Source organism: Camarhynchus parvulus, chromosome 4, assembly GCF_901933205.1.
Source record: "Camarhynchus parvulus chromosome 4, STF_HiC, whole genome shotgun sequence".
Lineage (NCBI taxonomy): Eukaryota > Metazoa > Chordata > Aves > Passeriformes > Thraupidae > Camarhynchus > Camarhynchus parvulus.
This window is the reverse complement of record NC_044574.1, coordinates 7,385,021-7,402,136: the sequence shown is the minus strand read 5'-3', so window position 1 is coordinate 7,402,136 and position 17,116 is coordinate 7,385,021. Positions and strand designations below refer to the sequence as shown.

Below are 17,116 nucleotides of genomic sequence, written 5' to 3'. Positions count from 1 at the left end.
ATCAGAGGCTGCTTGCACCGCCACTGCTCCTCAAGTTCCAAGGGAAAGGGAATTTTTAGCCTGTTAATCTGCTCTAAAATGCTGATATTTATTTTTGTATTTATTGATCTAAGTCACAGAATGATGCCATTCCACAACTATATTGGTTTCTTTAACATGGTAGGATCACTGACTAGGTAGCTATGATTCCTGTGAGAAGAAATGAGATTTAGCTAGCCAGTTTTCAGACTCTTGAGCTGGACTTATTTACAAGTAAGAATATGGTTTTAAAAAAGACAGAAAACATACATGCATTATTTTCACTGTAATCACTTAGAACATCTTCACCATTCTCCTGATTTTTCACAAAAAACTTAAAATAGTGCTGACTCTTCCAACTAGACAAGCGTAATCAAACCAATTCCTCCCTAGCTCATTAAAAAAACTTGAAAAAACAGATGTTTCCTTATTACTCTGCATTTTTCAAAAACTTGGGAAAAGCACTGGATGCCAGTAGAAATGCAATTGTTTCTTTTACTTCGCAGTCAATGCTTCAACAGCCTCCATCTGTTAGTGCAGCTCAGTGCAACCAGAGCCCCAGTTAAAGGCCTTGTTCACCCATCCCAACTAGTAATAAATGTGAAAAAAGCCTCCACCCACCACACAACATTTGGAAAGATGTGAAGAAAAGCCCTTGATCCTTTGCTCACTTTTATACAAATTGACTGCTACATTCTGTTAAGAGGATTTAAAAACCCGAGTCCCTGCAATCATAATTAAAGCAAGCAATAAAATTACTGAAATATACAATGCAATCAGTTTATAGGACTAGATGTACAGCCACTACTAATTATTTTAGAAAAAGAAGGAAGAGAAATGATAGCACATGAAGAAGTCATATCTACTCACTAAAACACCACTTGGAAACTACAGCTGGGACCATTAAATAAATTTTGCATGGTCTAATTAACTTGGTTTGCAATCTCAATTACTTTTCACCCAAGAAATCACTTTTGTTCAGTTTTATGCGTGCCTGTTTCCCTTTTCTAAAAAAAATGATGTAAGGCATCCTCAGACAAGTGAACTCTAAACTTCATTTGTCTTTCAGCAGGCTTGATGGCTATGCATTTAAAAACCCATTCTATCTTATAAACTAAAAATTAAATGTACTCAGCTGTGATGGTCGTCATTGCATCTGCTATTTATATGCTAATACCCTCACTGAAAGATCTTGCAAATTATTCCACCATGCCAATATCTCATGTGCATCTACTCAAAGCCAACTAAATATTTTTCTAGAAGATTTTGGTTAGGGAACCAGAATATTTATTGCTGTAGAACCTAGTTAGAGGGGCAACCTTAAGCACATGCATTTTTTTATTCAACCATAACACAAAACATACTTCAGGCATGTTAAAATGAAATTTGGGGATATTCTATGTAAGAAAACAGTGACTGGGGTAAAAATCTTCAGTGCCAGTAATAGAAACTGAATAGTCAAACAGTGTATCTTTAATGTTAGGACACATTCCTCCTTTTCCATTCTTTAGTATCATCCAACACAGGATGACGTGGAAATAAATGCTGGCATTTGGCCAGATTTTAGAACCATGCTTGAGTTTTCTCATGTGCAACCCAAAGAAAACACAAACTACTAACAGAGCTGTATTTATAAGAAGCTCCCACACAGCCTCCCTCCCCTTCACTTTGTGATATGAACATAAATTCAAACCCCATGACTGCAAATTAGATATGTGGTCCAGGCAAAGCACATTTTATGTTCACCCGTAAAAGTATCACCATTCATTCTAGGTGTAGTTGCTCAACAGCACATAAGCATCTTGGCCAAGCTGACTTTTATTTAGGAATGCACTTTTCACATTATTTCCTAATTTCCAGGGGTTAGTAAAAATGCTTGAAGGGTTCCAGCCTAACACTTTGCCAAAGTACACTGGAGAATGAACATACCTTGCTCCAAATTGCTTTAGCAAGATAACAACTACCTGATGAACCAGTTTTTCCCTAAAGCAAAGAGTCTATGAGGATTCTCACAGTCCTGGAGGGGCAAGCTCAAAAACCAGCTCAAAAGACTCTGCATCTTCATGAATCGTTTCAAAAAAACTGGTATGTCCAAGAGACACAGTGGACCAGTGTGTGCCTTCATAGCTTCAGAGGGCAGAAAATAAAGGCAGTCTAGAAAACTGGTACATTGGACAAAATTATTACCTCAAGAAGATTTTGTAAGGCAAGTTCAGTATTTCTTTAGCAATAACCACTCAGATGTATTTTCATACTTCACTACTTGAGCTCCTACCATCCACCAAAACTGTGGTTGCATAAATCATCTTAATCCTTAAGTAGGCACATCAAAAAGGCCAAGTTGTCTTGCACAATCCACATTTTTCAAAAAGTATCACGTTCAGGGGAGATACAGCAGTTTTAGTTAAACTAGTGAAGGTTTCCAAGTCTAACAATAACAGGTAAACACACATGTCAATTAAATAAACCTAATTTATTACAGACAGGTAAAAAATTATTCTGTGCAAATACACATAACCTTACATGTATTTCTGATTGTGGATTTCAGGTACAAAGACATTTTAGATGTGGATATATTTACTTTCATATTGCTCATCAGCTAAATTTAAATGCATTAATATATGTTTCAAGCCTAAAACTTTTCTTCCTTTTCCATTTTTATAAATACACATTTAGTAATATACCTCTAAGAACCTCACAAAAAAAATTCACTGCAATACTATTTCCCCTTGTAAGGTAGGATGGATAAAAAGCAGGAAGCAAATTTATATCTCCTACTTAGAGTACACACTGCTCAGTATTCATAGATGAATCAAGTGAGATGACCCTTGGGCCTGAAAAACTTAAATACTTAACATAAGGGTTAACCTGATGATGGAGACATCCTCCTTTCTTTTCCAGTCTATTAGAGGAGCTCCAAATTGCATTGTGCGACCTGCGAATCACACAGGGCTCAGAGGTCGCCACAGTGACAGCCCCAAGAATTCATGGCTAGATCTGCATAACAAGATATTTTTAATAACTTCATAGCAGTGGCAGGCTGCATGGCCAGGGCAAAGCCTAAAACACACCACAGCAACACTCAGCTCTTGGGAAGAAACAAAACCAACCAAACCCATCATCCAGCTGATCAGACACTTTAACAAGCGACTGCTGTTCTGAGGGCTAATTTACAGTGTTTTGTTTTATATCAGTCCTACATCCTAATAAAACTTAAAAAAATAGAAAGCTCTTTTAGCTGAAAAGTGATCATTTAACAGAAATAATAAGAACATGACAAACAAGACAATAAAAATAACATCAATTAAAATAGGAAGGAGGGAAGAGGGAGCATTAAGTATCTGTATGACACATTTAATAGTCTGTGTTTACTTTTACAGTTATGGTCGACCTGTTTTTTTTGATAAATATTACCTAGACAAAAAAACCCAAACCATTTAAATGTTGCCTGGGCTACCAATTTGACCACATAAATATTAATAAATTTTACTATTTATTCTGACCACATTACATGGTATCAATGTATAAATCTGGTAAAGAACATCTTTAGCAATAATACTGCTGTAGTTATCAAATATTCCTATATTTCTCTATAGAAAACATACTAACAATCAACATCAAGTTATCATTTAAACCTTAAAATTAAATGCTTCCAGTTTTCATAGCGCAACTTCTTGCTAAGAGTTGGGGTTTTTGTTAAAAAGCAGCACCTGGGGAAAAGACTTCTCTACAAAGGTGTCTCTCTTGCTCTATGGTCTGAACATGTTTCAGTAAATGTGGTTTCAGGCACTGTGAGGGATCACTGAGGACAATTACCTAACCCGCAGAAACAACTTCTCTAAAATGAACAAGAGGAAAAAACTGTAAGGATGTGACTACAGGAAGCTGTTATAGAGAGCTGTCAGCAGGACTGGCTTTTCTATGGCTACAGAAGCAGAAAAAGAAATCTAAAATTCAACTGCAGCTCTTTTTTTTTCCTAAAGCAGGCACTAACTTGACAAAAAGACAGACTTGAAAAGGGCTGGTTATAAAGCTACAAAATTATTAGGTAGAAATAACTCATTTGAATTGCTAAAATGCCAAACTGTAGTTGAAGACATGGGGAAAAAAATCAGCAAGTGTTGTAACAAGTAATTGGCAGAACTCTTGGCTTAATTTATAACATATTAAAATTTAAACCTTTTAATGTATTTTAGGACTAAATAATTACTAGCAAATATTTAAATTGTAAATTTGTAATAATTTTCTGATAATAATCTTTCTGAAAAAATCTTACTTGTATTATAGTGAAGTTTGAGTATCAGGTTCTGGACAACACGAGGACAGGCTCCTCCAAATCTAATTATAATGGCATTATTGAGTTCAACCAGATGTTTCACATGGATAAAATTAAGTACACAAATAAATCAGGATCCAAGCACATGCTCAGATTTGACAGAAGATAAGGAAAGGTGAAACAAAATGTAATGAATACAGTTAATGAAAAACTATATATCCCTGGTTGTTAATGTAACTTGAAATTTAAAATTCAAAGTGCAACAGGTCCATTAAATGATCCCTCTGCTGACAGAAACATGAATGGGATGTTTCTCACATCATCTTTCCCCCTGGATTCTGTCTGCCCAAGTTTTAGCCAGCCTCAATACTAAACCTTCCACAGCTTCCCAAGGTAATCGCATAAGACATAAGCATACTTTGAGTGTACAAAATCCAGCTAACAAGCTACATTTCTATTAACAATGTCAGGATTTCAAGTATTATCCTAATGGGTAAGTCTTCATGGAAAGGATGTAAGTGAAAGGTGGTGTGCATGATTTAAAATACAGAATATACTCATCTTCTCTAAAATTGCATGATCATTTGCATCTAATCAGCAGCAAATCAGACATTAAACAGGAAAATATTAAAATACTATTATATAAAATGCTATTATAGTATTATAAGAAAAAGAAGACATTGAGAAACAAATCTATATCTAACCAGAAAAAAAATTTTAAAGAACAATATGATGGTAAGTTATTCCTGCAAAAGAATCAGAAGTCTACAGTAGTGTTATTTAAACACCAATCTAAGCCAATAATTACAACTGGACTTTTACAATAATTCATACAGTCACGAATTAACTTGAAATCTCTCCGGTGTTGCTGCTGGAGTAAGTTTACCTGGAAACACAGACTGAGCAGATGGCTGGCTCTGGATCAAGGTGGCACAGAGAAAAATGTGCAGCATGCAGTTTGCACTCCCTCTACTGGGCACTGGAATTATCCTGAGCAGGCACTCAGAGAAGAGAGGTTCCTGTCTGAGCACTCAGCTACCATGAAATAAAAGCCTTTTTACAGCTCCCACCCTCTTCACCCAGATTCAGCCAAAATTCAGATTCACAGAAAAATGAGTATCAAAACCCTCAAAATGTTCATACTCTCAAAATGCACTTCCTGTCAGAAACCTGACACCCCAAACAAGGATTTAACTACAGTGAACACAACCCATGTAAGCACACAAAAACTCATTTGCCTTTGACCAGTGCAGGTAGTCTGTGATTTTTTTTGGTCCACCCTCCACCCACTTGAAAAAGTAACAGCTTGTAAAAAATGCCTTGACTTCTGATCTACTGGGAGCACAGCCATGGGAATGGGGAATGTGTGGACTGGGCAATTGGGATGTATTAATAATTATAAATTTTGCTGCAAGGGATTTGTTTCTAGGCAGTTAAAGCATAACCTGTGTTTTTCTTTTCCCTCTCCTCTCACAGCTCCTGAGAGGCAAGCACAAAACACAGGTTGCTCGTGCTGGCAGGGTGTAAGTGTCACACAGAAATGATGGCCCTCCTTGTAATTAAGCCACTCTGATGGTTTGTGTTCTTCACTCTCATGGAGGAGAAAAGTAAAAGTAGTTATAGCTTATGTCACTATAAACCATTTAAAGTCAAAGTGTCTCACTGTATAAAGTTCTGTGCTTTCTTTCAAGAGACTTTGTATAAAAGGGAAGTTCCCTAAACCTCCAGGAAGTTCTCCTGCGGTTTGAAGAGCAGTTTGACATTTTCATTTTTCAGTAAATATAAAGGTAAAAAAGAACTTCAGAGAAAGTAACTTGTGCTAATTGTGTATCAGGCTCTGACTGCCAAAAGCACCTGCCTTGGAGGCTTGTGCTCTGTGATATGGAAAATGAAATGAGAAACAATGGAAAGCATGGATGTAATAATAAGGATTGCCAAAAGCACACACCTTGTGAACCAAGCAAATATTTCTTCCGTGGAATCAGGCCAGGTAACCACCAATTTCTTGCTCTCAGTGTAATTTACATCAAGCTACACTGCTGGTATATTCATATTAAACTGCAGCATCAAGAATTACTCCAGATATATACAATTATTTGCATTTCAGCCATATCCATGTGTAACTGACCAGCTAAAAGAAGTAGCAATGACACATGGCAAATGTAAGGCACCCCAGGACCTTTCCTCTTTGAAGTGGCAATTTCAACCTCTGTGGGATTGAGAGTTATAGTAGAGTTCACAGCAATAAATCTCCAGTTTCATTGTCTCTCAATAAACACTTCCCTTTATCAACTTTCTTGACCTCAGTTTCAGGATGGGTAAAGCCTTTACTCCCACTGCTCCCAGACAGAACAGAAACAAAACACAGAATAGAACAGATGAAAAGGGGGGAAATCAGTGACCACAGAAGAAAATGCAAAAAATCCCAGGAGAATGGGCAAGCCCAAGTCCCCAGCCAAGCTGCCAAGTCCCTGTCACTCTGTTTTATATTTGCTAATTAAACAAAACCCCTCTCTCCCTGAAAGAATGGCTTGCTGTGGTGCAGGATCATAATGACAGTTGAAATGAGCAAGTACACAAACAATTCACCTTTACATTCTCCAGTTAAGGATACAGCTACCTCAGAGTGCAGAACTGCCATCCCTCTCCAAACACAGAGCTTCAGAGATATAGAGACAGCAAAACTGGCATGGCAAGGGCTCCATGGACGCGAGGACACCTGGACAAAGCCACAACACCTAACACAGACAGCAGGGCTCAAGTGAAGAGAAGATGTGTGCAGTGTTTCACATGCTGACATGTAAATATTTGACAGATGGGGATTCAATAACCATGGCCTAAGATATTCTGTTTATTTTGTTCTACTAGACTCCCAATTTGCCATGTTTTTATGTTTCAATAAAGTCATCTGACACATGAATAAAATATAATTTATGCAGTTTCCTTCTGCTGTACAAAGCTCTCTGTGTTCAGGTTATAAATTTAAAATAGCTCAGCACTAACACTAAATTTAGTTATTTTCCACTGGAGAGAAACCCTAGGAATATTTATATATTGTTTTCAATGCTTAAGTGAACTCAGTCTGCATTGCTTCACTTTGAAAGTATTGTGAGCATTATGTGCTTTCTATCTTTTTGTCCTTTTAACAATGGAATTTATTAGCTTTCAAATTAATATAGATATTAGTTCTAAACATGCTATATAAGCATACACACAGCACTGGTCACTCTAAGTGGTAACAATACCACTGTAAACACACACACATCACATTCACACACACACGAAAATCAAGGCTTGAATGTCTTTTACATCTTACAAGAAATATAGCAACCAATATTCCATGCAGAGGCGCAGCAAATGAAGTCCTGTCAAGCAAATGGCAGGAATGACAGCAGATGTCTGGATTCCTTCATAACTGGTTGCATAGAGGTAGCACACATATTTCACTGGAGACAAAAGCCTCTGACAAGACAGTCTTTCAGTACTTTTCATTCAGAGTTGGCATTTTTGACTGGTGTGGCACATCAGGAGGTGATGAACCAGATTAATCTTGATTTAGCTTCATTTGTACACGGAAGGCAAAGTCTACAACATCCAGTCACGGCTAAATGAGGCTACACAATTTACCTCAAGGTGTTATGTCCAGATCAAATCCTTACAATCCAGTAAACCCAAACCAGACTCTAGTCTGGACTCTGACCCAAAGCACTTATTTTTATGTCAAGCTATGCAGTTATTTCATTTCATCACAGCCAACAGAAATTAGTATCACACAGCTCTGCTTTTTATCTATGTAAACAGGCCATAAACCTCTTCTTTGATCTGAATAATGAATTTGATCTTTCAGCTTCTGCTTACTCACAAAGTCTACCTATTTCACAAGGACTGTCATAGGTAGTTAATCTCTGTGAAATAAGTTTGATGCTCTAAACTTTCCTATGATAACCTTAATCACATTACATGTTTAGTATAGAGTAAATGCTACATAGCAGAGAAACGACTTTCCTGAACTGAGAGACTCTCAGAGTTTAGCAAATTGTGAAAGAACATGAGCAATACAGTGTCTATTGAGAAATATGCACAAAAAAAGCTGAGGACTTAACAGTGTTACACAAAAAGCAATTAAGAGTAAATAAAACCTGCACTTACCCACTTCTCTATCCAAAACAACAACAAGGATGCCTTAAACAGTTTTGGTCTAATAACCACGCCCCTGGAATATTATACAGGTGTTTACTGCTCCTTGAGGGAAGCTACAATCAGCTGAATTAATGTACTTTACAATAAAACCTGTGTTGAAAAGTTTCCCTGCTTAAGAGAAAGAGCATTGTTCTGCATACAAGCTAAACTTTACTAACTTTCTGTTAGTAAAACAGAATTTTAAGAAACTCACCACTTTTCTTTTTCTTGCTTTAAAGGAAATGTCCATTTCCTTGTATTTCTTCATAGCAGTCTCCATTTTATTCTTGAGTTCAATGGCACATCTTAGCTGATCATCATTGACTCCTGCTCTGGTAAGTAGCTGAAAACCAAGAAAATAACGTTCTTATTCTCTTCTAGAAGTCTGAGCAAAAAAAAAAAAATTCCAGTTTTCCCTCATAATTAATGAAACAGCAATGTCACAAATTCCTTCGTTGTACAAGTGACAATTACTGAAGCCAATTCATTTTCTACCTAAAAAACTAACAGCAACTAGTGAAGCCAAAGAATGAATGTCTATAACAAACATCTTCTGAGAGTGCCCTCCAGTAGGCCAAATTCCACTCAGGAGGCTCCATGATGTACTGCTAACCTGACAGAGAGCTGTCTAACAAAAATAAGTTGTGTTTTACTTTAAGACTTTGCAAGGAAGCCAAGTTTTACCTATCTTAAAAAAAAAAGAAAGAATTGCCTATAGGTACCACATCCAAGGCTGAGAGCTACCCAACAACCTCCTGCAGTGTCCTTTAGTCCACTCTTACTGAAATGGAAATCTTCTCTAATTGTTCCTGTTTCTTCAACCTTCATTTCCTTTTCGTTCACTCTCCCTCAAGCTTTAGTGTATCCCAGTCCTTGTTTCACCATGTTTTTATTAAAAAATGAAGAATAAAGAATTCTCTCTTTATCCCACCTGAATCCAGGACTGCACAGAAGGCCAGAACTTATTTCTGAGAAGTTTGTGAGCATCCATGACACTGTTTATGATGGCAGTATTATCTTCATTCTCTTGCACTTTTATATCTGCTCAAAACAGGGGAAAAGAGTTAGTGCATGACATTTATGGTATCTTCACTACAGGAGGCAAATTACTCTAAGACATTTGATCACTTCAGGGAGAGTTACAAACATCAGAATGCTTCTCCGCTCAGTATTAATTATTCTATTACTATCCACACACTCAAAAATCTGAGGAAAATATGAAAAGTGTTCAGTCCAACATGCCAGAAAAAGTTGTTAAGCCATCATTATGAAGGAATGACCAAATAAATCACAGACAGGTTCAGTCTTGCTATTTTCATTACATCTTGTCCCAAGTTCAAATGAACTGGGCCTTATTGTACCAATTTCTTCATATTCAATATAAAATAATCCCTACCCTGGTAGTAACAGGGACTTGATTGCCAAAGAAGCTAAGGATGCCATTATCCAAGTGAAAGTTATACTTTTCACCCATTGTTGTTAGTAAACAGAGAAGCAGGTATCACCCTTACTGTCTGCACATAGAATTCCCTTAGGACAGGAATTGTAAGAGACTTCCAAAACACAAACCATCCTGATTTTTACTACAGGTAACTCACACTAGCAAAGTTATACAAAAATGGTGTAATCACTTGCTAACAAAACCACTTTCTTGCAAGGAAAAAGGTTCAGAAACACTCAATAGTAAGATTTTAAACTAGCAGCTTATAGAGAGAAAGAGGTGAATAACAAAGAGGAAGAAAACTGTGTTTGATAAGCAGATTGTTTTGAAACACAAAATAGTCATTATAGATATTACGAAGTGCCATAATGGGCTTGCAACAACTATTACAAAAGTTCAGTCTTAGAAGGTAATTAATGAAATCGACTAACCACACACAAGAACACCCAAAACAAAGCACAGTTACTAGAGGAACCAGAAACAGAAAAATAAAAAATAAATTTAAAAAATTAAAAATTAAAAAATCAAAGTGATGTCCAGGAATCCCAAAGCAAAATGGTGTCCAGTAACCCCAGCATTTAAGTAACAGAAACAATACCACAAGCACAAAACACTTCAGAGAAAGGCTGCCTCCAGCTACATGTCAGAAGTTTTTCCAGGTACCTGTGGAGATTTCAAGGTCTAGAGTATATTTATGTGAAATAAGCCCGTGGTTCCTAACAAAAGTCTGGTAATCATCATCATCGAGAGCAGGGCCACTGAATCGAACATCCGAGCGTTTGCCTCCGTCCAGCTCTTCTTGCTCAGGCTTCTCATCTGCCTCCTCGTTTCCATCAGCTGTAACACACTGAGAAACAGGAAGAATGTCCTTGCTGCAGCAGGGCTGCTCATCATCCATGCACCCCAAAGAGGATGGGGTAAATTCCCCCTGGGAGGAAAAGGGGGATGCAGGTCTGGCCTCATTAGCAGATGTTTGTTTGCTGAGCTCTGGGTCAATCTCGTTCATCCCAAAATTGAGAGGATCTGGCATCAGCAGCTGGAAACAGTTTTCCATCTCTGTCAGTGTGTCAGCAATCTCTTGGGACATTTCTATCAAGACACAATTGTTTTATAAAATTGTTAGATACTGTAAAATGTTAATGTCTCCAGAGCAGACACAGAGGTACAAAGCAAATATGACTGCCAAAAGGGGAATCCATTTCTCCAGAGAAAACTGAGCCATACAGGTCTTCCTCTTCTGCAGAAACTGTCCTTATAAAAGTGGCAATCCCTAAGCAGGAAATCTAGAATTTCAGAATCTACATGCCAGACATCCAGAATCAGGGCTCCTCCTTTCCTTAGCCACCCTAAAATTTCACTAAGTAAAGATGACTCAAGTGCTTCACAGAATTAGAAAGAAAACAAGATTCAGTGAGATATTCTTAGTGATGTTGATTTTACAGCCATGAATTTTATTGCTGTGTGTAGGAACAGCCATAAATGTATGTTACTGCTCAAAGAGATGCTACTGATACAAGTTACTTTAAAAAAGTTAAATCTCTTTAAAATTTCACTCTAGTGCATGAAAACATTTCCAGCATGCAGAATAAATGCAGACACAATTGCATGCATTACATACACCAAAGTAATTTAATTAAATAACCCTTTAAACTGCAGCATAATGTACTTACGATCTCTGTTGTTCTCTGGGGTGACAGAAATCTGTCTATTATGCACATATTGCTCAGAGACTCAGGCCCCAGTTATATTTTCTAGCTGCACTCTGACACTTTTCACAGTTATCCCACACAGCATCCAGGATTCCTGTGCAGATCACTGCCTTTATTTCTGGAATACAGTGACTGTATATATAATATAAGTAATGCCATAGGCCAACAAGGCATTGGGAAGTCTGTGCCTAACAGAAATTAAGTCACTAGCTCCAAGAAGTCTCATGATTTGTTTATTTGGGGTGATGCACTCATACTGTACTGAATTAGAGACCAGATCTTTACTTGGTAACATTTTCTTTCTTGATAACAAACAAAAAATGCACTAAAAGAAGCAAAGCAACCAACCTTCCATTTCTTTTTCAGTTCTTTTCACTTTTTCTTTGTAAATGTTCTCCAGTCGTTTTTGCTTCTCCTCTTCCCTCCTCCTTTCAGCCACAGTTCTGGCATGCACATCCTGAAAATCCACCTAAGGAGGAAATTAAGAAAAAAGTGTAACATTCCCCGTAAGAAATATATAGAAAATCCATTTCCTAAGATCCTTATCTGTGGTGAAAAATCCTGTAACATCAGCCATCAGCCAGAAGCTCAGCAGCATTTCCTTTTATCTCTTCTCCCCCTTGAATCAATAACTGCAGCAATTGTGAACAGAGTTTTTACTCCTACTAATAAAGGACTGTTGAGAATCAATGGCTTTCAAAAGGAAATCATAAGGTAGAAAAACAAACCACTTAAACCCTTAGATTTTCACATCCAGAGTGCAGGAACAAACAGGGCTTTGGGAGACTTCTGCCACAGCACTGGAGACAAGGAGTCAGGGAGAATGAGCAGGAAGAGACTATGCAGGGGAGATATTAAGGTTACATTAAAATATCACACCATGTCCACCAGGAAATTTAGGAAAATTTGTAAGCACTATAACAACTAGTGGATAGATAGATAGATAGATAGATAGATAGATAGATAGATAGATAGATAGATAGATAGATAGATAGATAGATAGATATAAAACTTATAAAAAGAACTTTGTAAGAAAGGAAAGTAAAAGACAAGACCTTCAATTTTGTTAAGAAACACCTAATTTGAGATTTTACAATTACATTGTTGGATTTTGACATTGAGGGAAAAAACATTCAGTCTCATTTCCTTATGGCCAAATTATAAACATTAATCTGTTAAAAATGCTGTTTCTTAAAATATTAGCAATATTTGGGGTTTTTTTAGTTTGGTCTTAGAAAGGATTGAAAACACAAAAAAAATTTCACTCCTGTTTTAAAGAAGGGAGGCTTGATTGCATTAATGTGGAAGGAAACCCTTTTGAAAGACACAGAATTTCCTTTGATTGCTACCACATAACTTTTATGAACTGCCAGACAATGCTGAGTAAGCTTGCACTTTGCTGATTCTGCAGCCCACAGACTCTCTTGCAATGTCTCCATCACAAGCACTCAGTAAAATTTGTTATTCTTGCCACTGCTAGATGATCAAGCATGTCAACATCCACTAGTGGCTCTCAACAACCTACAACAAAGTTCTGGAGTCACACAAATGTTTTCATCTAACAGCTGTCAGAGAAACTGGCATGGAGGGTCTCCATCAGTTTAGAAACAGGTACACTCACCAAGCTGGTTTTTCAGCAGGGAATGGGTGGGCAGAAGGGTGGTAGGGAAGGGATCTGGTTTCACAACCTACTGCATCATGCAGAGCACCAGAGTGAGCTTTCTTGGTTTTCAGGACCTGATTTTTCTACAGGTTTGCATAGCTCCCCACACAGAAACAGATCCACCCAAAGAGCAACACTGCCCACAAAAGCAGAACAAAGATCCAGAGCCCAGGAACTGCAGCCACCATTTGCTGCCAGTCAGACAGAAAACCAGACACAGCTACAGCCTCCTAAAGCACAAATTCTGCCTCCTGCCAGAGTACCTGCAGTGGAGTCACCTGCCCATCCTTTCCCACTCTCTGTACCAAAAGGACCATGAAGCCTTTTATTGCTGGCCTGCAATTATGGAACTAAATGTTTGAGGAGCAAAAAACTGCGCAACTGAAAGGATGCCAAGCAGCAGGCTGAGACAATTACTGCCACTTTTGTGAAAATATTGGAATGCAGCAGTACCATACCCTGCATGGATCTGTTTGAAATCCTGTTCTGTAATTCCATCCATGCATTCCTCAGATACAAAGATACTACAATATGAGTCACGTGCCCAAATATACAAACATTTGGAAAGATGTGAAATATTTTTCCTCTTTCTTCTTCTTTTAAACTTTGAGAAGGGAGTTTGAAAACAATTACTTTCATGTATACTGAAGCATTATTTGCTCTTAAAGTCAAACATTTATAGAGGCATCTAGTTGGTCCCTATTACTACTGACCTACTAACATTAACAGAGTGGGGAGTTCTCTAGCCTTACACCCTAAAAGAGCAGCAGCTGTCATCTTCTGACTGTTTATAAAGTGATTTTGGTGATCATTAAGAAAAGCCCAAGCAAGACCCAACTACAGACCACACACAGAGCTAAAACTCCACCCAAGTTGCCCCATACTACTGTGCCAAACCAGTAAAACTCAACAGTGATGTATTTTGCTACAAAAAAAATCAGCAAATGCCTCCTTAAAACTTTTGGTTGCTTCTCACACTTCAAGCATTAAGCTGGCAAAAGGCCAGTTGGCTCATATCAAGTCTTTGAGTACAAGAGTTACCAAACTACCTGAGATTGCTTCTATTGATATTAATGTTTATAGAGGAGCTCAAATCCAGCTGCTCTAGAAAATAGCACAGCTTGTTCAAAACCTGGAGAGGGATTCCCCAGTTGTTACTGGGGAGCAGTCACTGACCCCAGGAGCACAGACAGACCTGCCACACTTCAGCAGAGCTGTTGGACCCTTATGTTCAACTGGGTGAAACTATATTACATGTTAAAGCCCCCTTGTCTCAGTCTTGCACTGTCATTTAATTTTCTTCCTTTCTTAAACAAGATAAGAAAAGATAATTCAAAGGCAATCATCTTTTGTGAGCAGATGCCAAAATCTGTGTAAAAAACCAGCACAGCACAGTTCAGTAGGGAACACCATTAGCTTACTATGGAACCAGAACAACAGAAATACTCCATGTATCACAAAAGCTTTTCATCTGCTGTTAGGAATCTGAATATGCCTTTCTGAAGAGAAAGAAAATCAGTATGTTTACTGAAAGCCTGTTATTATCATTGTAGGCAGTGTGAATGCTAGAATAGTGTTGCAAATTTCACTGTTGCACCTCAGAAGACAGACTAAAGCAGCAGAATGTTCCAAACACAGTAACTTGAAGTGACATCTAAAAGCTAAGGTTTACATGAAATTTCTCTTTCATAAAAGCTCTTTTCTGGCACAGTAACACTGCAGCTGAGGGTGGCAAGCATGAACACTGGCAAAGTTGTACAGCAATAGGGACCTAGCATGGGGCAGCTCAGCACAGAAATCAAGCTAACTTAAACTAGCTATGGAAAGATTTAATAGCTGGTTATCCTCAGTTTAATGCATGACCATTACTGCCCTTCCCAAAAGAGCTAAACCTTGGGGCTCCAGTGAGGAATCAGTGGGTGAAAGCCAACTGGTGAGCAGTACTTGCACCCTGAAAAAGGCACAGCCCAGCCATGAGTACAAGACCAGAGTTTTAAAAACCTACAGTACTGCAAGATGAACAGAAAGCCTGGCGTTTGTTTTCCAAAGACCATCCTCAACACAAGGCGTCCTACAGGCAACGTCATTTCCTGCAGCTTTCTTTTTTTTTTAACATTTATTGGTTTCCTTACTTTAAACATGTCCTGGTGATCACCACTTAATACCACAGAGTGGAGTAAAAAAGCCGAGTACCTTCTTGTTCTGCTTTAGGAAGTGGTATCCCAGAGAAAGCTGCTTGTAGGCCTCCCCGTATTTCTCGTGCCAGTCCTGCACTGCCTTGATGGCTGCTTTCCTCAGCTTCTGCGCCACCTCCTTGGGCGGGGGAAGCGGCTGCTCGTGGTCTGTGCCCACCGTGAGCTCCAGGAACTCCTGGAAGTTGGAGATGAGCAGCGTCCTGAACTGGTGGGACCTGGCGAACAGCTCCTGCACCACCTGGAAGGCGGAGAAGCGCATCTCGGCGTGCTCCTCTCGGAGCCGCGTCAGCAGCAGGTGGTACGCGTGGCTGATGTGCTCCTCCGACGACCTGAGCACGGGGAAAACGAAGGAAAAGGAGGGGGAGATATTTAAAAAGACGCTCAGCACGCAAAAACCTAAGCTCGGGGACGCAATTTATTTTAAATTTTAAGTGAACAGCTTCTGTACTGGCAGCACCCAGTCCCCACAGCAGGCCCCTGAACAGCGCTCGAGGCGGCTCCGCCCGGGACCGCCGACCTGGGGACAACAGCGAGCCCGGCTCTGTCCCTCCCACCGGCCGTACTTGCAGATCCTCTTCAGCTCCTTCATCCTGCCGGGCTCCAGCTGCGGCTCCCCCGACGTGGTGAGCTCCTCCACCAGCTCAGCCAGACGCTGGTCCATCTCCGCGGGCACCGGAGCGGCCGGGACACCCGGCCCGAAGGTCCCTCAAGGCGGGAGAGCCCCGGCTGGGAACCACCAGCGCCGACGGGCCCGGCCGCGACTGGGCGGCGCCATCTTCCGGCCCTCAGCGGAGCCCCGCCCTGAGGAAACCCCGCCCCCACACGGACACGCCCCTTTAGTTGGCCACTCCCACAAGCGTATACGCCTTTCTGCGAGCCGCGCCCACATGGAACAACGCCCATGTAGTGCTGAGCCCGCGCCCCGCCCCTTTGGGGTGCTGCTCCCCCCGCTCCGGCGGGTGGTACCTTCCTCCCCCCCCTCCCGGCACCTACCATCTCCCCCGCCCACGTGACGTGCCGGCACCCGGAAGCGCGGCCGGGGAAGGGCGGGGGAAGCCCTTAAAGGCGCCGCGCCCCGGTTTTGTGTGAGGGGCTGTTGTGTTTAACCCGAGCCCGCCGGTTTTGTGTGAGGGGCTGTTGTGTTTAACCCGAGCCTGCCTGGAGGGGCGAGCAGCCGCCTCACAGCGTCCCTGTTTATCATAGACTCAGTTACACCTCCGAATCATCGACACCAACCAAACACCCCCGCTCCAGTCTTTCCTTAAACACCACCCTGAGCAGCCCGTGCTGAGGCGCAATCAGCCTTTCTGTGAAGAAGTTCCTCCTAATGTCAACCTAAACCTCCCATGGAGCGCTGTCCTCTCGTCTTGTCGCTGTTTGCCTGGCGGCAGAGCCCGATCCCCTGCTGGCCTCCAGCTCCTGACAGGGAATTGCAGAGATCCAGAGGGTCCCCCTGAGCCTCCTTTGAGCCCCCTCAGCCGCTCCTCGCAGCCCTTGTGCTCCTGACCCTTCCCCAGCCCCGTCCCGATCCCTGGGCAGGCTCCAGCACCTCAGGGTCCTTCTTGTCGTGAGGGGCCCGACCCTGGGCGCTGCCACAAAAGTGTCCCAAAAGTGTCCTTGTGTGCCACCCCCACA

At 40.4% G+C, this 17,116-nt stretch overlaps 1 protein-coding gene across 1 annotated transcript in view; it reads right to left on the bottom strand.

Annotated features, from left to right (window-relative positions):
* UVSSA (UV stimulated scaffold protein A) overlaps positions 1-16,272 on the bottom strand; it is a 45,591-nt gene extending 29,319 nt beyond the window's left edge. Inside the window, exons 1-6 of the mRNA XM_030947794.1 lie at positions 16,045-16,272; positions 15,480-15,810; positions 11,972-12,092; positions 10,578-11,003; positions 9,405-9,514; positions 8,688-8,816 (exon numbers count right to left, since the gene is read on the bottom strand). Coding sequence (XP_030803654.1) covers positions 8,688-8,816; positions 9,405-9,514; positions 10,578-11,003; positions 11,972-12,092; positions 15,480-15,810; positions 16,045-16,142 — 1,215 coding nt within the window. The 5' untranslated portion in view covers positions 16,143-16,272. The remainder of the gene's footprint in view (positions 1-8,687; positions 8,817-9,404; positions 9,515-10,577; positions 11,004-11,971; positions 12,093-15,479; positions 15,811-16,044) is intronic.
* Positions 16,273-17,116: the final 844 nt, after the last annotated feature.